General features: G+C 62.9%; 2 protein-coding genes across 4 annotated transcripts in view; both read left to right on the plus strand.

Moving 5' to 3' along the window:
* The first annotated feature begins 993 nt into the window (after window positions 1-993).
* Window positions 994-9,509, plus strand: TRABD (TraB domain containing). 3 transcript variants are annotated; one of them, XM_028490820.2, is made up of 11 exons: window positions 994-1,057; window positions 1,741-1,991; window positions 6,013-6,085; window positions 6,390-6,468; window positions 6,870-7,036; window positions 7,231-7,371; window positions 7,943-8,053; window positions 8,149-8,288; window positions 8,537-8,709; window positions 8,794-8,905; window positions 9,009-9,509. In XM_028490820.2, exons 2-11 carry the CDS (start codon window positions 1,915-1,917, stop codon window positions 9,184-9,186), a joined length of 1,251 nt encoding a protein of 416 aa, XP_028346621.1. In that variant the 5' UTR covers window positions 994-1,057; window positions 1,741-1,914; the 3' UTR covers window positions 9,187-9,509. The 3 variants fall into 3 exon arrangements, with proteins under 3 accessions (XP_028346621.1, XP_023983276.1, XP_023983277.1); XM_024127508.3 differs by lacking the exon at window positions 7,943-8,053; XM_024127509.3 differs by lacking the exon at window positions 1,741-1,991 and having other exon boundaries at window positions 996-1,057.
* Window positions 9,510-14,726: 5,217 nt separating this feature from the next.
* SELENOO (selenoprotein O) overlaps window positions 14,727-21,553 on the plus strand; it is a 22,869-nt gene continuing 16,042 nt past the window's right edge. Inside the window, exon 1 of the mRNA XM_024127323.3 lies at window positions 14,727-15,430. Within this exon, the coding sequence (XP_023983091.1) occupies window positions 14,865-15,430 (566 nt within the window). The 5' untranslated portion in view covers window positions 14,727-14,864. The remainder of the gene's footprint in view (window positions 15,431-21,553) is intronic.

Here is a 21,553-nt window from a genome sequence, read left to right on the forward strand (position 1 = left end):
TGGGGGGCGGGCAGGAGCGATCTGTGCCAGCGCGAAGGAGATGAACAATAGGAACCAGACAGAGAGGGCGGGACAGGGGTCCTGGACCACGAGCCGGGCAGATAAACGTCAACCCAGAGCCTCTCGCCTAACAGAGCCCCGCCTGCCGACCAGGAGCCTGCCCCGCACGAGAGTGGACGGGGCATCACCTCCCACGTCAGCCAGCCCGCAGGAGGGCCACCCCCAGACTCAGAATGTGGGAACCCGGGACCTGCGCGGGACAGCAGGGCTGGGCCAGCACCCCCTTCCTGGAACCTGAGGGGGGGCCCGGCGCCCAGCTCGGACCGCTGGTGGGCCGGCCCGGCAGGCCCAGACCAGGCCTGGGCCGGACGGGGCTATCCCTCACTCCGGGGCCGACCGCTGGCCCCCCCACTCCGGGGACCCGCCCCCACCCTGTGCCCCCCTCCCTTCCAGCCGTCCCACCATCCCCGCCCGCGCCTCCCCGGACCCCAGCCGCCAGGCCGAGGGGTGGCCCAGTCGCCCACATGGGTGCAGCGCACGACCCGAACTCTCTGCTCCTCGCGTTGCACTATCGCTGACCCTTTCGGGCGGGATTGACGGTTCTATAGCATAGCAGGCCCTATGAACGTCAACCCCCTTTTACTGACCAGGAGCTGCGGCCAGAGAATTTTGGGGCGCTTCGCAACGCCGCTCCAGTCGGGTGGCAGGCCTGGGACTCGAACCCGGGTCCCTAGCCGCCGCTTGAGTCCTCGAATCCCGACGCTGGAGGCGGGGCGGGGCGGGGTGGGGCGGGGCTTTCTCTCGCGCGGCCTCCTGGGAAGTGAAGTCCGCGGCTGCTCGCGCGCGGCCCCCTGGGAACTGTAGTCCACGGGCCCGGGACAGGCTCGCTGCAAGGGTGGGCCGAAGGCGCGCGGAACTACGCTTCCCGGCATGCCGCGCTCCGCCCGGCCCTCCGGCCCCGGCCCGTCCGGCCGCCCCGCCCCGCGGCCGCGGTCCGCCCCGTCTGGTGGGGCGACGAGCCGCATGGAGGCCGGCTGAGGAGCGCCGCCCCGCCTTGGTACGCCGCGCGGCACGGGCCTGGGGCGGGGGGCGGCGGGTGGGGGCCCCGGCGGGTCGAGGTCAGCCCGCGGTCCAGGTCGGATGCTGCCCCGCATCGGGCCGGGCCCAGCCAGTCCCCAACCGAGAGGTCTCGGGCCGGAAGGATCAGCCCCGACCTCCGAGGAGTGCGCGCGGGGCGGAGTCGACGGCGAGGGTCGCGAGGGTTCGAGGGCTCGGATGGTGCAGGCCGGGGGCGGGGCCGGGGGGCGGGGCCCGGGGCCCAGAGTCGGGGGTCGGGGCCGGGGGCGGGGTCGGCCGGAGGCGGGGGCGGGGGACCGGGCGTGAGGGGCAGGGTTCCCTCCTCCCCAGACGGGGGCGGCAGGGTCTCGGTGGAGACCCTGGGCCCTTCTGCGTGCCGGAGGCCTCTGCCCTTCAAGCCGAGCAAGCAGGGCTGCCATATGGGCAAAGGAGACCAAACTTCCGAGGCCTTGTAGGTCTTTACTTACCTTGTTTCTGTGAAGAGCTTTGTTGAGACATAACTTACATGCCACAAAGCACCACAGAGTTCACGTATACGTCTTTGTGAAAACTGTCCCGAGAAAGGAAAGCAAAGCACACCGAAGACAGCGAGGAACTCGCTCAGAAGTCCTCGGCTGACTTTGGGCGTCAGGGCAGCCTCATCAGGAGATTGATGGTTTCCAGGTTGAATCCTCCTGGCTTCCGGGGTCCCCTGGAGAGGAAGATGTCCAGGCCACCAGCTCGGCGCGCTCCTGTGCAGGCTCCACTCTCCCTGGGCCTCTCCCTTTTGCCGCTGTTGCCCCCCTTGTGTGGCTGGGAGGGAGCCCTGACCTTGGGGCCACTGGTCAGCCTTACAGGATGGCGGTGATGTTGCAGCCAGGAGAGGGCCTGGCACGGTGGGCGGGCAGGCCCCTACACAGCGCCCTGCAGTGGAGGTCAGTGTGGGGACCCAGCACTGGGTAGAGTCCAGGTTCCAAGAGGGTTGGCCAGGTGTGGTAGGCCTCCAGCTCAGGTGTGAGTTGGCATGTGCCCTCTACCCCCATCCTCCCCTCGGCCACACCTCCATAAAGCAGAGCCTGCCAGACCCAGGAGGGTCTCCGGTGGCCAAGGTGCCCAGACTTCAGAAGTGGGGATGGATGTACGGAGTCAGGGCTTTGGGCCACGCCCTGCTGCCTCCCAGTTCTCCAGCCCGCTAGCCTGTCCAGTTTGGAACCCTTGGCTTTGTGAGCAGGCCTAGTGGGTTGGTTGGGAGATGTTTTTTCTGGGAACTCCATCCGGTGCTGGTCAGCTCTTGGTCTGGGAGGCAGTTTCTGGCTTCCTAATTTTTAGAGGGGTGAACGAGAGAGAATGGCTGTCTCGGTCTGCTCTGCAATCATGACAAAATACCACTGAAGGGGCCTCAACGGTTTTCTCACGGTTCTGGAGACGGAAAAGTCAAGATCAAGGTGCTGGCTGATTTGGTTGCTGGTGAGGGGTCTTTCTTCCTGGCCTCCAGACAGCTGCCTTCTCACTGTATCCTCACCGGGCAGCTCTCCCGGGTCTCTTCCCAGGAAGGCTCTGATCCCATCCTGGGCACAGCCTCATGACCTCACCCAACCCTCACCATCTCTCAAAGTCCCCGCCTCCTAATTTCACCCCCACTGGGGTTAGGGCTTCAGACTATGAGGGGACACAATTCAGTCCACAGCTGTCCCTGGAAGGGGACAGCTGCCTGGGCTGGGCAGGCGGGAGCCCGTGGCCTGCCACGCAGCCTGCACTATCCGGTGTCCTCAGGTCTGTCCTGCCAGGGGCACCCAGCAAACCGTTTCCTACGCTAACACTCCATCCAACAAGAGCACCTTGACACGTTCCCTGGGGGGGTCCCTAATGCAAGTGGGGCTCTCCCTGCCCTGTGAGCAGGTGCATTCTCTGGTGAACCCGACAAGATAGGTCCTCACGGGGGTCAGGGATTCCCTCGGATTTGGAGTTCGTTTTCCTAGAAGCGTGTGGGTGGCGCTGTCATCTGCGTGGAGCCAGATAAGGGTGGTGTCCCTCTCTGTGGACGAGTCTCCTGAAACCGGTGGCTGGTTCTCTTCATGCCCCAGCAGAGGGAAGCTGAGGTGACATCTCAGTGTGGCACGCCTTGTGCTGTTCGTGGGTGGCTGGGTGGCTGCTCTAACCACCTCGGCCCTAAAGGCAGGAGCTAAGAGCCTGGCGGGTTGGAACGACTTGCCCAAGGCCACGCCGCGCCAAGCAGCAGCCTGAGATCTGGCCAGCCCTGTGGCCGTCCCCCGCAGGACGGGTGCTGGCAGCCGCCTAGAGGACCGGCCTCTCCCAGCGCGGAGCCTCGTGCCTCCCCAGGCCGCGCTCCGTGGGCAGTCCGGCTCTGCAGTGACACCTGTTGGGGGGGTGCGCACCTGGACTGGGCCGAAGGGTCTGCTTTGTGCCGGGCTCCCCAGGGTCTCGGCGTTGGTGGCCGCGGCGTGGCCAGGTGACCGGCCGGAAGCCTGGTTCCGGGCTCCCTGGGGCTGTGCTGGCTGGTGGTGGGAGCTGGGCGCTGGAGCCTGGATTTAGGAGGGGGCACGTCGATCTCCCCGCGAGGGTGTTAGCCTGGGGTCTGCTGGTCGCTGCAGCCTGTGGTGGTGTGATGAGCTGCCAGGACCCGTCGTCCAGAGATTTTGTGGCCAGAAACACAGCCTGCGGGTGTGGGAGATGGAGGCCGGGCCCAGGGTTCTATGGCGTTGGGCCCTTTGCTCCCCTCCCGTAAATATTTAGAGAGGCTCGGATCCGGCCGTAAATATTTGAAAATGCATCGTGGTGAGCGGGGCTCCCTAGGGGAGGGCGGACTGACGACCCACTGAACTTACCGATGCATCCTACAAGGGCATCGGTGGGGGCCCTGGCTGAGGTTGCAGGAAACCAGGATATTGGGAAGTGTGTGCATGTGGTAACATCAGAGAGACGCTTCTCAGAATCACAGGCTCTTGGCCCTGAAGGGGCCTCGGTGGCCTTCCTGCCTGACCCCTCCCAGGCCAGGCGCCCACCCCGGCGAGCTCGAGGGGAACTGGGTCCTGGTGCTGCGGTTGGCGGCCCAGCCATCTCCGGGCTCAAGGCTCGTCTGCCCCCTGGGGACAGAGGGTGAGTCTGGCCTGGCCAGGCCAAGTGCAGGGAGGGCAAGGGCAGGGCCGACCCAGACCTGTGACCCCCACCCCTGTGGGAGGGAGGCTGAGGCCTCGGTGGCCCTCCTCTTACTGGCTGTCACGCAGGCTTCCCAGGACAGCACTGGAGGCTTCCTTGAGAAGTTTCTCTAGTACTTTGGCAGCCTTGTGTGAAGCGGACCGGGTGGTGGGTGGGGGGATGCTCTCCTGGGCCCGCCCGGGAACCTGAGAGGCGGGCGGGCCCCAGCTCGGCAGCAGACAGCTTCCTGTTTCTGTTTCGGTCGGTGCCTTGCATCAGTGGAGCGCTTTCGTCTGTGAAGTGGGAAGGAGGCGGCCCCGGGAGTGGTGAGGCCGGGTGAGCCGCTGCCCGTGGGGGCCGGGCGCCCCTGTGCTGCTGCTTCTTCCCCGACGGCGGGGCGCCCGGGGGCCCAGGCCAGGCTCAGACCCCAGAGCCGGCTCCCCTGCCCCGTGCAGAGGCCCACGGCTCTGCCTGCCACCCTTCTCCGCTGGCGGGCCTGCCCCCTTTTGGTCCTGAGCCAGGTTCTCTTCCAGACCCTTCCCCCAACCTCATTTCTTCCAGAAGGCACAGCCGTCCTCGGGATGGGCTGCCCCTGCGCCGAGCCACCTGCCCGAGCCGGTCCTCCCCGCCGCAGGCGAGGAAACGGAGCTCCACGCGGGCTGGGAACAGAGCCCGGGCTAGGGTTGGGCTCAGGGTCACGGGGTACAAGGGGGAAGGAACTTGACCTAGCGTCGTGTTTATTGATTATTTGTTTTCCTCTTTGTTGTGAAAGTGCAACAGTGAACCTGACAGGCGCCCCGGGGGTGTCCCCCTGCCCGCGTGTGGCCTCCCGGCACGTGCCATCGGTTCACGTGTGACAGACACGGACTCTAAAAACCCACGACATGGCGCCCACGACCGAAACCAAATTAGAGTCGTTCCTCACGGGACGGTCTCCAGTCGTCTGTCAGGTCCTCCCGCAGGCCCCTCCCGCGGGTGCCAAGCCCCCTGTCCTGTGGCGGCCAGACCCCGGCTCTAAACTCAGAGCTGGAGCCGGAGGCTCCGTCAGACTCTGGTTTCAGTTTCCGGCAGGACCTTGGGAGGTTCGGGTGAAGTCCGTGGGGTGGATGTCCCGGGCCCAGCGGGGATCTTCTCTCTGGTGAGAACAGCCTTGCTGGGCTCCTGCACCCCGTCTCCCCTCCGGAAGGGACAGCACAAGCGGCTCCTGCGTGACCTCGGGGGCTCGGCTCCTAGCTCAGCTTCTTCGAGTTTGTGCCTCTTTTCTTCGACCAGAAGAAGTCTCGGTTCTCAGTGACGCCGACACACCTGTGCTGTCCGCCATCCCTCCCCCTGCTCCTCCTGAGTCTGTGCCGACGCCTGTGTGATGCTGCTGGTGACACGTATTGTCGCCACGCGTGGCTCCTGAAAGCGGGGCTGTAGCCGCACCGCCTTCTGCGCCAGCCCAGCACACAGGTTCCCTTCTGCCGCCTGGTTTTGTCTTTTTAGGGAATTTTATAAGTTGTGTTTTATTCCAAAGTCAAAAAGGAGGCATCCAGGTCTGGCCCGCCGCCCCCGCGGGGTATCCCCCTGCTGGGCGAGCAGGAGGCCGGGCGGCACGTCCTGCTCTTGGGTGACTCGGGCCCGCCGCCCGGGTGTCCCCACCCTGCTCTCAGCCCCGCACCGCAGATCCCGAGATCACCTGTGCCCGGGGCCGAGGTCCTGCCCACGGATCACTCCCGACGGACGCGGCGCCACGGGGCACTGACCCCCGTGCCCGGCCCCGGGGCTCCAGGTGAGGACGCGGCTCCTGTGTTTCCTCAGGCTTCACGCGTCGGTGCCGGAGCCGCCGCCCCGCCCCGCCATGGAGGGCCAGGAGGAGCAGCCCCCTCGCGAGGTCAGAGCCCTGGGCTGGGGGCCGGGGGCCAGGGCGACCCCGTGGAGAGTGGGGCTCCCCCTCCGTGAGGCTCCCTGGGGTCACTCTGGCCTCTGTGCCTAGAAGCCCTTCACTGGTCTTCCTGGGAGGTTGCTAGTCAGCCGAGGGGCCCAGGGCAGGGCGCCGTGAGGGTGGGCCGCCCGTGAGGAGAGGGTCTGGGGGGCACGCGGCTGACAGGTCCCGGGGTTGACGGAGCTAGCGCACGAGTCCCGGCAGGCCCCGGAGAGGCGAGTACCGCGCTCGAACGCTCCCCTTCCCTCTGCAGGCCGGCACAGAGCCCATCGCGACTGCAGGGGGCTCGGAGGTGGTGCCGAGGGTGCTCCCCGGAGAGCCCCAGAACCTGTGTGCGTGCTCCCTGGGGTCACCGTGCCGGGCGGGAGGGGCCTGGGCTGGGTGGTCTCCAGAGCTTGTGGGGGACCGGGGGCCCTGGCCCGCCCTGGGGTGTTGGTGGGGGGGGCTCTTGAGCGCGAGCAGGGCTGTGGCAGGAGCCCCCTCCTCAGGTGGGGAGGCCGGGTGCCCTGCACAGCACCCCCGTCCTGGGCCCCTCGGCGGCCTGGGGGCTCCCCTTGGAGTGGGGCCTGGCTGCACGTCCTGGTGAGCAAGGACCCACTGGCTCGAGGCCCGGAGAGGCCCCCATGCGCGTCCGCGTTCCGCGGGGCAGCACGCACCCCCGTGCCTGCGCCCCGGAGGCCCAGGCCACCCGTGCGGGAGGATGGCCCCGAGCCGGGCCTTGCTGTCCCTGCAGCCGACGTGGACGCTTTCAACCTGCTCCTGGAGATGAAGCTGAAGAGGCGGCAAGAGCGGCCCGACCTGCCGCGCACGGTGACCGAGCTGGTGGCCGAGGACGGGAGCCGCGTGTACGTGGTGGGCACGGCCCACTTCAGCGACGACAGCAAGAAGGACGTGGTGAAGGTGAGGCCCGCGAGCCGCCACCGCTGCTGCTGCAGGACACGCGGACCCGGGCCGTCGCTCCCGCCGCAGCTGCTTCCAGCACCGAGCTGTCTCCGCGGCGGCTGAGCGGCGGTGGGGTCGCCCTGGGGGTGGGCCTCCGGGTCCGGCGCGGCTCTGCCCGCGGGGCCCGCGGTGAGCCGGTGTGTCCGTCGCAGACCATCCGGGAGGTGCAGCCCGACGTGGTGGTGGTGGAGCTGTGCCAGTACCGCGTGTCCATGCTGAAGATGGACGAGCGCACGCTGCTGCGTGAGGCCAAGGAGATCAGCCTGGAGAAGCTGCAGCAGGCCGTCAGGCAGGTGCGCGTGCCAGCCCTGTGGGGACTCTGGTCCGGGACCCTTTACCCTGGCCCGAGGGACAGCGAGGAGAGGCGGCTGAGGCCCCAGCCCCAAGGCAGGAGCTGCTCAGGGACCCTGAGGGCCCCGGAGTGTGCTGGCAGGTCACCAGGGGCGGGGGTGGGGCCTCAGCGTGTCCTGTGGCCCCGAGCTGCGACCCCACTGCACCTCGCCTAGGGGCTCTGGACACAGGGCCAAAGTCCACTCACACTGACAGGTGCCCCAAGGGGGATGTGGGCAGAGGAGCTGGGGGTCCGGCCTGGAGGGGTGAGGGGGGATGGGGGCACCCGTGGGGCAGAGGCCAGGCAGCCGGTCTGAGACTGCGCGGCCTGCGGTGGGCCTGCTCTGGGAAGGTCGTCTGAAGGGCCGCCAGGGGGGCCTCTGAGCGTGCACCGTGGGTGAGGCGCCCACCACGAGGCCCTGCTGGACGTCAGCTTGGCCCTCGCTCCTCCCCAGAGCACAGGGCAGGCCTCCCGCAGGGCCGCAGGCACCTCGCGCTCTGCCGCGCGCCGGCTGACCAGGCCTCTCCCTGCAGAACGGGGTCATGTCAGGACTCATGCAGATGCTGCTGCTAAAGGTGTCCGCCCACATCACTGAGCAGCTGGGCATGGCCCCTGGCGGCGAGTTCAGGGAGGCTTTCAAGGAGGTGGGCCTGGGCCTGGCCTGGGGGGCGGGGGGGCTCGGCGCTTGGGAGCCGTCCGGGGCCTGAGGCTCCCCCGCCAACACCCAGCCTCTGCCCAGGCCAGCAAGGTGCCTTTCTGCAAGTTCCACCTGGGCGACCGGCCTATCCCCGTCACCTTCAAGAGGGCCATCGCCGCCCTCTCCTTCTGGCAGAAGATCAAGCTGGCCTGGGGCCTGTGTTTCCTGTCGGACCCTATCAGGTAGGGCCCCTCGGCCTCCTGGCCCGGGAATGGTGGCCAGTGGCCTGAGACGCCCACAGAGCGCTCGGTCCACACCTGGCCTGGCCCAGCCCGCCACGCGGCACGCTCTCATTCTTGGGCGGAGCCTCCTCACGCAGGGCCTCCCCAGCCCCGCCCCCTGCCAGGATCCCAGACAGAAGGCGCGAGGTCCCCGCCCTGGGTCAGCCGTCCCTCGTCCCTCGGGCTGGCAGCACGCCCTTCTCCCCCAGCAAGGATGACGTGGAGCGGTGCAAACAGAAGGACCTGCTGGAGCAGATGATGGCCGAGATGATCGGCGAGTTCCCCGACCTGCACCGCACCATCGTGTCTGAGCGGGACATCTACCTGACCTACGTGCTGAGGCAGGCGGCCCGGCGCCTGGAGCTGCCTCGCGCCTCTGATGGTGAGGGCGGGCTGCCGGGCAGCCGCTGGGGACGCGCCGGGGCCAGTCGGGTGGGTGGCGCTGACGCGTCGCTCCCCCCTGCAGCCGAGCCCAGGAAGTGCGTCCCCTCCGTGGTGGTGGGCGTCGTGGGCATGGGCCACGTCCCTGGCATCGAGAAGAACTGGACCACCGACCTCAACATCCAGGAGATAATGACGTGAGTGCCGCCCGCCCACCCCACCCCACCCACGCAGAGCCGGGCCGGGGGCTGGGGGATCGTGCGTCCCCCAGCCAGGCCCAGCCCGCCCTCCCTCCCCCAGTGTCCCCCCGCCGTCCGTCTCCAGCAGAGTGTCCTGGCTGGCCGTGAAGGCCGCCTTCTTGGGCCTCCTGGGCTACGGCCTGTACTGGATGGGGCGCCGTGCCAGCAGCCTGGTCTTGTCACTGCCTGCCGCCCAGTACTGCCTGCGGAGGGCCTCCGAGGCCTGGCCACACAAGTAGGAAGGACCGAGGGAGCCACCACGTCCGTCCAGGGGGCTGCCCGCGGCTGCTCCTGTGACACGGCCGAGGGGCACGGGGGGCCGGCCCCCTGAGGAGCCCCTGGGTGCCACCCCCCCAGGGGGGTCCGGCCTAGCCTCGCCTGCCCTCTCCCAACCCGCCCAAATAAAGAATTATTTCACTGTCTGAGCTCGGGCTTCCCAGCAGCCCCCCTCCACCCCCGCCCTGCGGCCGCAGGGAAGTTCACCGGCCCGCGATGAGCTGGCGGGGGAGGGGTGAGGCGCGGTGGGCCGCAGCCGGCCAGCCCCGACCTCACTGTGCCTTCTCTCCGTGTCGCAGGGGGCGCCTCGCGGGGCTGCCGGGCCAGCACGCTGGGGAAGGGCAGCTTGGCCCGTGCAGCCCTTCGCGTGGCTCCGTGGCGCCCCCTGAGGGGGTGGCGGCCCCGGGGGGGGCGGGGGTGGGGGGCGCCAGCAACAGCTGTGCCTACAGAGGTTGTGCATTTCTGGCTTTTAAAAGTGTCTGAAACTTTTCTACTCAGGTATTTTTAACTTAAAACAAACTGAAGCAAATGTCAGGAAATACTAGCCTTAAATCTGGTTGGGACAAAGAGAACATCTTTCTCTTGGAGTCTCGGTCCCAGGAAGACAGGGGTGTGGCGAGGGTCAGTTTTGGCCATGGGCAACCAGGCTGGCCTCCAACCACTGCCCGTCCAGCTGCCCCCGTGGTCTACCTCCAGCCATGGGGGGTCCAGGGCTGCCGCCCTCTCGGGGTGGAGCCTGCCTGGCCCGCGGGCGGTTGAACCTGCTTCCTGTGCAGCTGGTGGTGGGACCTGGGGGTCACCCCGACCCTCAGTGGGTGGGTGGCAGTTGTCCACCAGGGCCCGCCGGTTTGCACAGGAACCGCCTTGAGTGCAGCTGGGCCCAAGGTCGAGCTGGCCCCATACAGCTCTTGACCCCGGTCATTACCTGTTTGCGTCGTGTCCTGGTCACCTGTTTTCGACGTAGCAACTGTGCATCCCGTCAGGGGCCCAGGGCCATGTTTGGTCGTGTCTGTGTTGACTCAGTGTCTAAATCAGGTGAAACCCACGGCCACAATCTGGGCCGGGGAGCCTTGGGCTGGGCCGTGTCCTTGTCCTTCACACGCTCGTGTACACGTCCCTTAGAGACTGAAATAAAATCTAATTTTGGAAGCCTGTTTTGTGAAATGTGCGGGAATGGGACTCAAGTGACAGGGAGGGTGGGGAAGGGCATCAGGATGTTGGTGGCACCCACCCATCCCTTGTGGACCCCTGCCCTCCCTTCTAGTCCACACCCTGGGGCTCCCCTCCCTGCTCAGCCCCCCACCCTGGCACGCCGGAGGGGAGGAGGTGAGAGCGAGCCCAGCAGCTTGAACAAAACTCAGTGGGGACCGGCGGCTCACACCTGCCCAGAAAGGCGATTGTGAGCATGGAGAGGCGAGTGGGCCGCCCCGGGGGCACGGCAGGAGGCCGGAGGGGTGGCGCTTCTCCAGTGTTTGCCCCCCAGGAAGCATGGCCGCCCGCCCCGCGCTGGGTCTCGGGGCTCTTCTGCGCCCCTCTGCCCTGGGCCAGCTCTGTGGTACACTGTCAAAGGCCGGCAGCAGTGGGTGGCGGGCCCACGGTGAGCCGGGGCTCCGGGGGCTCCTGAGCTGCCCTCTGCCCGGGGTCTCCTCTCCACAGGTCCAGGCGGTCCTGCTGGAACCCCAAGGTCTGGCCGGGTGCGGGGGAGTGGGAGGGGCCCGGTGCGTGCTGGCTGGGTGGCCTCGGGGCTGTCACCCACAGGTCTGCACCCTGCAGGCTTCTCACTCCCCGTGAGGACCCACCTGGGTACCTGCCCTGAACGGCCTGGGGGAGGGGCAGGCAAGGACCGGGCCCCCTCCAGGCTGGTGTTAGGGGGGGGGGCCAGCTGGGCAGGGGGAGGGAGGCGGGGAAGCCAAGGCAGACCTTCCTAGGGCAGCAGGTGAAGGCCATGCTGGACCCACAGGGAGAGGTGGTGTCCAGGGGCAGTGGAGGAATCGAGGGTCTGACAGAGGGCTGGGGGCTAGCAAACGCTAGGAGCCTGAAGGCCAGCCACTTCCAGAAGGGAAGAGGCCTGAGGCGGGTGTGGCCCAAGGTGAGAGGACAGTGGCTGCCCGTCTGCCAGGACCGAGGTTATAAGTCATCTGCTGGACTGTCCACGGGCCCTTCTCGGGCTCTGGGTCTGGTCACCTGGAGAACTCCGACCCCTCCTGGCCCGAGTCTTCCCCAGGGAGGGACTGCTCTCAGATCTGGGTGGAGAACCAGAGGGCCCCAGTGGTGTGTACGCCAGCCAGCCAGAGGAGCCAGTGCCCCATCCAGGAGAGCAGCCTGCAGTTCGTGTATCACTTTGGCAAAAACAGATGTTACCGTTGGCGGTTGGGAGGGAAGGGCCGGGCCGGGCCAGGCCAGAAGCCATCCTCAGACACCTGCACCTGGGACAGAGATGCTCTCTGAGCGCTGGCTACAGTCAGGAAAGGAGAGGAGAGGTCTACTTCCAAGGGAGCACACAAAGATGCCCAGGATACAAGTTAAGTATAAAATAACATCAGTTAAATTGAAGCCCTCAGCCTGAGGCCTGGGGAGTTAACTTTGAAGCTTCACCCTATTTCTGAGAATTTTAATGTATTCCAGTGCAAGTCTGTATTACACTGACAAGCAGAAAAACAAAAGGTTTCATTTTTCAAACATATAAAGAGTGCTTAGGGGAGAGCGGACATCCCAACCCCCTGGACCGTGGAGGGGCAGGCCCCTCCGATCGGCCCCGGCACAGCCAGCACGGGAGGCGCTGACGTCCTCGCCCCACCCCAGGTTCTGTGACAAGCGCGCAGACAGTGGTTGGACGGTGATTCAGAGTCGAGACTGGGGCGGGGAGAGGCTGCTGGATTTTGAGAGGTGCCAGCAGGAGTACGACTGGGGAGGTAGGAAGGCCGTGCAGCCAGGGCCCCGGGGCCTTGTTGAGAACACAGGGCAGGCCTGAGCCTGGGTGCCCCACTCCCCGCAGGTGACCGCTGGCCGGGGCTGGAACACATCTTGGGCCTGACTTCCCAGCCCGGCCCGCGCACCGAGCTGACGGTGGATCTGCGGGACGTGGTCAACCACTCGCTGCGGGCCCGCTATGACAGCTTCCGCGTGAACCAGGGAGACCGGTTTTATTGGCTCTACCTCTCGGCCTGTACTCAGGGCCACAGGTGAGTGCCTGGGAGGGCCGGGGGCTCTCGTGCCAACCCCCTGCCCACAAGCATCCTGGTGTGCTGACGTGCTTCCCGGGCTAGGGGCTGGGTAGCCGGCTGGGACCCCAGAGTCCCCAACTTCTCAGCCTACTTCTGCCAGCCTCAGCTCTCCGGGAAAGGATGTTCCTCCCGGACCACCTGCCGGGGGGCCCAGATGGCCAGGATCCACAATGGGGGTGCGGCTGAAGGGCTGCAGCGCCGCAGCCCACACCGTACAGGGGACACGTTCCAGGGCTCTGGCGGCGCCCACAACCAGGAGGTCTGTGGCTTCAGCATGCTGCACCAAACGCCCCACGGCTGAACGCCCTGTGCCGATGGCCCACACCTCTGCCAGCTGCAGCCGCGAGCCCTCAGGCACCGGCTGGTGGTACAGCAATGGCGGCCAGGCCAACCTCAACACACCAAGGCCGGAGCGCACCGGGGCCGACTCAGGCATGCGCTGGCTGACCACGGGCCAGCCCTGCGCTCTAGCGGGCTGCGCACTCGCGCTGCGGCCCCCAGGGCCCAGGCCTGCCCTGCAAGGATGGCACAGCCTGGCTGTCAGCTGAGTCTTCTTTGCAGGGAGGGGCCCGGAAGGGGCCAAGCTCAGCTCCCACGCATCAGGGCCACGCGGACCCTGCGCTCCAGCAGCACCTGCGGGTACTGGATGGGCCTAGGGAGGTCCACGAGGCCATGCAGCCCAAGAGTGAGGCAGAGGCAAGGTTGCCAAGGCTGGGAGGGCCACTGACCCTCCCGCACTGACCTGCTGAACCACTGGAACCCACCAGATGTTCCCTCTGCTGTGAGCTCAGGCAGGGCAGGCAGTAGGGCACAGAGCCCAGCACTCAGAGGCCCTCAAACACCCAGTCCCACCAGATTCCAGAGTAGGGGTAGGACAGTGGGGTGAGGCGGCCAGGAGATGGGGCAGGAGGGCCTGGGCCTGGGGAAGAGGGGAGGCTCAGGTCAGGTCTCCCAGGTAGCTAGGAAGGAGGCTGGGAACAGGGGACTCTGCCAGCAGGCCACGTGGGGAAGACCCCAGGTGGGTCCAGGCGGAAGGGAAGCCGTCAGGCTGCAGGAGGGGGCTCCAGGGTGCCGAGCACCTACCAGGCCCTCACCACGTTGTCCCCGTTGTCCGTGGGACCCCACACCCCACACAGAAGGCAGTGTCATTGCTCATGTCAGGGAAGAGGACCCCGAGCTGGAGGTGGGTGAGGGCTTCCCCGAGGTCACAGAGCCGGCAGGGGCGGAGCTGGTTCACACGAGGTCTGGGGCGCCATGCTGGGGCCCCAGCGGGAGGTTCCGAGGCGTCTCCCTGAAGCTGGTGTGGAATCGGGGCAGCAGGAACAGAACAGCCCCAGCCACGGGCGAGCTCGCGAGTTGTCCGCGGTCCCGGGTGTGACTCTGGGTCCAGGTGGGCAGGGGCTTGGGAACCCCTGCGAGGACCACCCGCGCCACGCAGGTATCAGCGGGGTCGCCTGGGGGGGCCCTCCACAAGGCTCTTCTGAACTGAACCCCTGAGTCATTCTGCAACACTGACCCCAGCTCCTCGCCTGGGGGCGGGCCCTTCGAGGCCAGGCTTGCCCTCCCCACCCTGCGCATCTATGGGGGGTTTCTCTGGGCCAGGCGCTGTTCTGGGGGAACGGGTGCCCAGATCATCAAGGCTCCCGCCCTTCCAGAGCGTGGGTGAGGAGAAAGACACACAGGAAACAGGAAAATAAAGGAATGAGCTAATTTCAGAGAGAAGTGCAAGGAAAAACACAGGGTGACAGGAGGCAGGCAGGAGAGGTGGGCCTGGGATCCAGCCCGCGTGTGAGGAACCCTGCTTGGAGCAGGGACAGAGCAGGAGCAAAGGCCCTGCACGAGGGAGTCGCCTGGCCCCAGGCTGGCAGGCTCTCGGCTTTGGCTTCGCCCTGGGGCTCTTCCTGGCCCATAACTGTCCCTCGACTTTCGGCCAGATCTGGACAAAGGTCCTCTTTCCCTCCTGCCCTGTGCGCAGTGGGCAAAGGACAATCCAGGGCCAAACCTCAGCAAAGCGTGGGGCCGGGTCTGACCTTGGCTTCACCGCGGAGTTAGGAGGCACCCCGGAGGTCCCCTGCGGACGTCACTCGTCACGGCCACCGGCCCGGAGCGCTCAGCCCGGACTGGCCGGTGCCTCCGGGGCGGACCTCCAGGGACCTGCCGTTGTGGCGCAGGGCAGTCATTCCGGACAGCCCAGTCTCCGCCGCGCGCTCCAGCCCTCAGCCGCAGCCCCGCGGACCGGCACCCGGGCGGGCCGGGACCTCGCAGTCCCCGAGGCGAGACCTGGAGCAGAAGCCAATAGATGGCGTGACCAATCAGAGCCAGGCTTTCGCGGGCGCGGCCCCCGGCAATTGGGCGGCGGGGCGCGGGGCGGGGCTTCCGGTCGGGGCAGAGGGGCTTCCGCTGCCGCGGCGCCTCGGATGGCCGCGTTCCGGGTAGCGCTCGCGGCCTCCCTCGCGGCCTCCCGCGCCCGGCCTCCCCTCGGCCGCCGCCCGCCGCCTGCGCCCTGCTCCGCGTCGGCCGGCGCCATGGAGCCTGAGCCCCGCTGGCTGGCGGGGCTGCGCTTCGACAACCGCGCTCTGCGCGCGCTGCCGGTGGAGACACCGCCGCCTGGCCCCGAGGGCGCCCCGTCCGCGCCGCGGCCCGTGCCCGGCGCCTGCTTCAGCCGCGTGCGGCCCGCGCCCCTGCGGCAGCCGCGCGTCGTGGCGCTGTCGGAGCCCGCGTTGGCACTGCTGGGCCTGGGCGCGCCGCCCGCCGACGCCGCCGCCGGCGAGGCGCGCGAGGCCGAGGCCGCGCTCTTTTTCAGCGGCAACGCGCTGCTGCCGGGCGCCGAGCCCGCCGCGCACTGCTATTGCGGCCACCAGTTCGGCCAGTTCGCCGGGCAGCTGGGCGACGGCGCCGCCATGTACCTGGGCGAGGTGTGCACGGCGGCCGGCGAGCGCTGGGAGCTGCAGCTCAAGGGCGCCGGCCCCACGCCCTTCTCCAGGTGTGTTTGCGCCCGTACCCGCGGAGCTGTCCTCCCCGGTGGGGCGGTTGGGGGGGGGATTAACTACGGAAAAGTGTGACGTGGGGACGTGGAACGTGGTGGGTAGCAGCGCCCGAGCCAAAGGCCCTGAGGCCAGGACAGGAGGCGAGGGAGCAGGTTCTGTGGCTGCCTGGAAGAGGGGGGAGGGGAGGGCCCTGCTGCCCCTCAGGTCAGGCTGAGCGTCTGATCACACAGCGCTGGCAGCTGCGCATGCTGAGTTCTCATAAACTCTGCAGAGAGTTTGGAGTCAGTTCTACGTGCAGCACGCTCACGTTTACCGCGTGCCCAGCCCTGCTGCCTGCTCGACGCACTCGGCTTCCTCTGAATGCTGATCGGGCAGTCAGCTTCCCTCCCACACGCTTTAGCACTGCAGATGCCTGCTGTGCAGCCGGTGCCCGGGACCGGGACAGATCCTCGGCCCAGTGGACCTTCTCCCAGGCCCGGGCTTCCAAGCACTTGGGGGCCGGCCATGTTCTGACCCCACAGTGAGGTGGGCAGTGTCAGACGCCCATCCAGGGGCTCATGGGCCAGGGCCGGGGTCCAGATGCCCACAGCCTGACCCAGCAGGGCGCCCTTCCCGCAGCTGTCATGCCTCTCCTGTACACACAGTGCTGACAGTCTCTTCTGCTCCTTTCACTAGAAAAGTTCATATATTTAGCCCGTATTTGTTAAATGCTTATGGAATGGCTGAAAGAATCACACCTAGCTTGGCGTTTTATGTTCCAGGAAATCCCGAGGGTGCGTCTCTGGTCTGGCCCCTCCCATGAGCTCTCCCCTCCCCTCCCTCCAGGGACTGAACCGGGCCCCCACCTCTAGCAGCTCCACCTCAGATCCTCAGGATAGCTGGTCCTTCCTCATCCCCCAGTCTTCAAACGTTGGTGTCTCTGAAATGTCCTGAGTGCAGCCTGGCACCCACCCCACCCGCCTGGAACAACCTGCTCAGAGCTGTCCGCACTCGTGGCGGGCAGAAGCATTTCTGCTCCTTGGGGTCACTTGTAAATGTTGCTCGCCCTGGGGCCTGCACATTGTATGAGCATCTTTCAGCTTTATGTGTTCATTTTAATCATTTGTTTTTGCCATTTATAAAAAACATCTTTGTGAGAGTAATCTGCTGTTGGAAGTTGCTTTTAATATTTGAAGACTTGAGCTGTAAGTCAGTGTTTCCAGACCTGAGGTCCTTTAAAAGAAAGAGGCTGTTTGACTCTTACTAGATGTGCACCCACCCACCACCCCCAGCATTTTCTGGGGTCCCCAGCCTCAACAAGGCTTGAGGCTAACATCTGAAGTGGTGTAAGTGGCTTAAGGCCAGCAGCTGCTCGAGTCCCCCGGCGTGGGTTTTGGGGGGTGCGCAGGTGGCTCCTTGCTTCTGCCTCCCATGGGGGTTGGGATTTCAGGACGGCCTCTCCTGCCAGGTGCAGAAGAGCATGTCCTCAGCTGGGTCCACCCCAGCAGTTTGGCTGGGAACAGACGTGGGCGCCCAGGAGGAGGGACCGTTGTCACGTGTCCGTGCGGCTCTCTGGGGGCAGGGCCACCCTGAGGCCCTGTACCCTTGCTGTGTTATCATTATTCAGTTCTGGCTTCTGCTTTGGGCACTGTGCCCTGGGCAAGGAGATAGGCAGCTTGTTTTCTGGATCATTTTTACCAGATCCACAATTAGCTTGGACTGTACTGGCTTCCTGCTAAACAGGCTGGGGTGGGGGTGGGGGTGGGGCGGGTGTGGAGTGACATTTGAGGACGGATTACAGACTAGAAGCGGGTGAGTGGAATGCAGCTGTGGACTGAGGGTCTCGTCAGCCACAGGCAGGCACGGTCACCCTGCAGACAGCCCCGGGGTGACTGTCAGGCCAGGTTTCTAGAGGTGTCACTCACACCTGGAATGAGCCACACCCAGGCTCCCAGGTGAGGGCGAGGCAGGAGGCCTGCAGAGATCTCCACTGACTCCCGGCCTCCCTGGCCCCACGCACCCCAGACTCACGCTGGGCCCGGCTCTGGCCTCTTCCCGGCAGAGGACGTGGGCAGACGTGCACTCTGGGCACCTTCACTCAGCCTCGGTGTCCTGCAGGTGAGACGGAAGTGAGCCCAGTGTCTTCCCACCAGTTTTTGTTCTTTCCTAGAGAATTTTCCGGACTGTTTCAGGTGCCTTCCTGCCTGGGAGAGCGCTGGGACACTGCCATGCCCTGGGCCAGGCCAGGAAGCCAGGCCCAACCCTGAAGGGCAGAGATCCAAGCTCACTTTGTTGTTGTGTTTGTTTGCTGGGTGGGGGCTCTTGGAGGTTGGAGTGTCCAGCGCCCTGCATCTTACAAGGAGGGGCTGAGGACATGGCTCATGCAGGCCAGCTGTTCTCGTGTGCTGCTACCACTTACCTTCTTTAATTTTAAAAAATAATAGAGTTTCCAGTCCAGCATGTAAGAGACCTTGGAGATCCTCACTCCATTCTAACAAGTAAAAAGCCGGACAAACTGGAAAATCAACAAGTCCTCTTAGATCTGCGAGAAAAGTGACGTCAGAGGGCAAATTGCTGCCCCACCCCCCAAATTGGAGAGGCTGACAGGCAAATACACAGAATTACGAGTTACCAGAGCAGAAGTCTGCACAGATCCTTGCCGTGTAATTGGTGAATTGCTGGAGGCTCAGTGTGTACGAGTCAGTTGAAAATTCCGGGGCCCAGTCATAAGCGAGTCCCGCACTCTGGTGAGTTTTACCTCCTGGAGCTCTCCTGTCTTCTCACAGTGAATATTGGTGGAAAATCCCTTTGTGCTTTTGGCAGGAGGGGGGAAAAGGAGGTCTGTGGAGTACACCAGAGCACTCTGTTCTGAACAAGGCTGCCCTTGGGGGAAGCTAATTAACCAGAGCCTGACCTGCTGGGGTGTTATCAGAGCCCAGCGGACCTGGGGAAGGGAAATGCCCAGCTCCAGCGCCCTCTGGCGGAGAGGAGACTGAAAAGCACATATGGAAGCTCTCAGTCCAGAGGCACAGGGTCACTGAGAGTCTGAGGCCTCCACCTGACACCTATAACCCACCTCTGCATCACTGAAGGCCTGCTTACAGTAGTTCCTTTTACCCCATACATCATGCCTGGCTATCAAGAAAAAATTACAAAACATACTAAAAGGCAGAAGACATAGTTGGAAGAGACAGGGCCACCATCAGAACTAGCCTCAGACATGGCAGAGATGTTGGAATTATCAGACCAACACAATTCCAATTGTGTTGGGATTTAACACAATTATGATTAATATACTCAGGGCTCTAATGGATAAAGTAGGCAGCATTCAAGAATAGATGGGCAGGACTTCCCTGGTGGTGCAGTGGGCAAGAATCCGCCTGCCAATGCAGGGGACACGGGTTCGAGCCCTGGTCGGGGAAGATCCCACATGCCGCAAAGCATCTAAGCCCGTGCGCCACAACTACTGAACCTGCGCTGTAGAGCCCGCGAGCCACAACTACTGAGCCTGCATGCCAAGACTACTGAGCCCGCACGCCTAAAGCCCGTGCTCTGCAACAAGAGAAGCCACTGCAATGAGAAGCCTGCACACCACAATGAAGAGTAGCCCCCGCTCACCCCAACTAGAGAAAGCCCGTGTGCAGCAACGAAGGCCCAATGCAGCCAAAAATAAATAAATAAATACATTTATTTTTAAAATAAAATAAATAAAACGAGACTAGAGGAATTCCCTGGTGGTCCAGTGGTTAAGACTCAGGCCTTCACTGACAAGGGTCTGGATTTGGTCCCTGGTCAGGGTACTAAGTTCTCTCAAAACACTCGGCATGGCCAAAAATAAATAAATAAAACCTTTAAAAAAAAAAAAAAAAAGAACAGATGGGCAGGCGGAGCAATGAAGCCCATGCACCACAACTACTGAGCCCACGTGCCGCAACTAATGAAGCCCTCACAGCTAGAGCCCGTGCTCCACAACAAGAGAAGCCACCGCAATGAGAAGCCCAGGCACCTCAACAAAGCCCACGCGAAGCAGCAGAGACCCAACACAGCCAAAAATTAACTAAATAAATAAATAAAAACAGAAAAAGAATAGATGGGCAGTGTAAGCAGAGAGATGGAAATTCTGAGAAAGACGAAAAGGAAGTACTAGAGATTTCAGGCAAAAACACTGTAACAAAAATGAAGAATGCGTCTGATGGACATGTTGCTAGAGTGGACACAGATGAGGAAAGAATCTCTGAGCTTGAAGATACCTCAGGAGAAACCTCCAAAGATAAAAAGCAAAAAAAAAAATTTTTTAATAAAGACTGAAAAAAACCAAACACTCACCAAGAATTGTAGGACAAATGCAAAAGAAGTAACACGTGTAATAGAAATACCAGGAGAGAAAGAGAGAAAGAAACAGAAGAAATATTTGAAGAAATGACTGAGAATTTCCCCGAATTAATGTTAGACACCAAACAGATCCAAGAAGCTCAGAGCACACCGAGCGGGATGAATGACTCCCCCACCCCCACCAAAAGACAAAAACAAAAAAACTACACCTAGGCTCATAATTTTCAAACTACAGAGAGGCGGAAATAAAGAAAAAAAAGTGAAAGAAGCTAGAGGAAGGAAACACTTCACCTACAGAGGAGCAAAGATAAGAATTACATCTGACTTCTCAGAAGCCAGGCAAGCAAGAGGAAAGTGGAGTGAAGTATCTTAAGTGATAAGGAAAAAAAAAACAAAAACCCACCCACCTAGAATTCCGTACCCTGTGAAATTATCCTTCAAAAGTGAAGGAGAGGGCTTCCCTGGTGGCGCAGTGGTTGAGAGTCTGCCTGCCGATGCAGGGGACGCGGGTTCGTGCCCCGGTCCGGGAGGATCCCACGTGCCGCGGAGCGGCTGGGCCCGTGGGCCATGGCCGCTGGGCCTGCGCTTCCGGAGCCTGTGCTCGTCAACGGGAGAGGCCACAACAGTGAGAGGCCCGCGTACCACAAAAAAAAAAAAAAAAAAGTGAAGGAGAAATAAAGACTTCCTCAGACAAACAAAAATTGAGGGAAATTGTTAGCAGTTGACCTGTCTTGCCAGAAATGTTAAAAGATGTTCTTTATAGGGAATGAAAATGATGTAGGTCAGAAACTTGAATCCACATAAACAAAGGAAGAGCATAGGAGAAAGAAGTGAAAGTACAATAAAAACCTTTACTTTTCCTCATCTTAATTGATACAACAGGTAATAGCTTGTTTAAAATAATAGTAACGATGCATTTATGTATAAATGAAATTAATGACACCAGTTAAATAAGGGATGGGAGGGAGGGATTAGGATTATTTTGTTATTATAAGGTACTCATACTACCCATGGAGCAAGATAGTGTTACCTGAAAGTAGACTTGGATTAGTTGTAAATGGTATATGACAAACTCGAGGGAAACCTTTTTTTAAAAAAAAAATTAATTTATTAATTTATTAATTTATTTTTGGCTGCGTTGGGTCTTCGTTGCTGAGTGCAGGCTTTCTCTAGTTGCGGTGAGCGGGGGCTACCCTTTGTTGTGGTGCGTGGGCTTCTCATCGCGGTGGCTTCTCTTGTTGCGGAGCATGGGCTCTAGGCGCGCGGGCTCAATAGTTGTGGCTGGCAGGCTCTAGAGCGCAGGCTCAGTAGTTGTGGTGCATGGGCTTAGTTCCCCTGCAGCATGTGGGATCATCCCAGACCAGGGCTCGAACCCGTGTCCCCTGCATTGGCAGGTGGATTCTTAACCACTGCGCCACCAGGGAAGTGACTTCTAGGGCAACCCTTTTTTAAAGAGTAAAACAAAACAAAACAAAAAAGTATAACTGATACGCTAGGCGAGAACTGATGAAAAAAGAGAAATTGGAATCACAAAATGCTCAGTTAAAACCACAAAAGGCAGAAAAAGAGTGAAAGAGAAAACAAAGAGCAAGACCAATAAATAAAAAAACAAGACCAAACTATATGTTGTCCATAAGAAATCCACTTTAAATATGAAGACACACGTAGATTAAAAGTAAATGGGGGCGGGGCTTCCCTGGTGGCGCAGTGGTTGCGCATCCGCCTGCCGATGCAGGGGAACCGGGTTCGCGCCCTGGTCTGGGAGGATCCCACATGCCGCGGAGCGGCTGGGCCCGTGAGCCATGGCC

This window comes from Physeter macrocephalus, chromosome 6 (assembly GCF_002837175.3).
Source record: "Physeter macrocephalus isolate SW-GA chromosome 6, ASM283717v5, whole genome shotgun sequence".
NCBI classification, from domain to species: Eukaryota; Metazoa; Chordata; class Mammalia; order Artiodactyla; family Physeteridae; genus Physeter; species Physeter macrocephalus.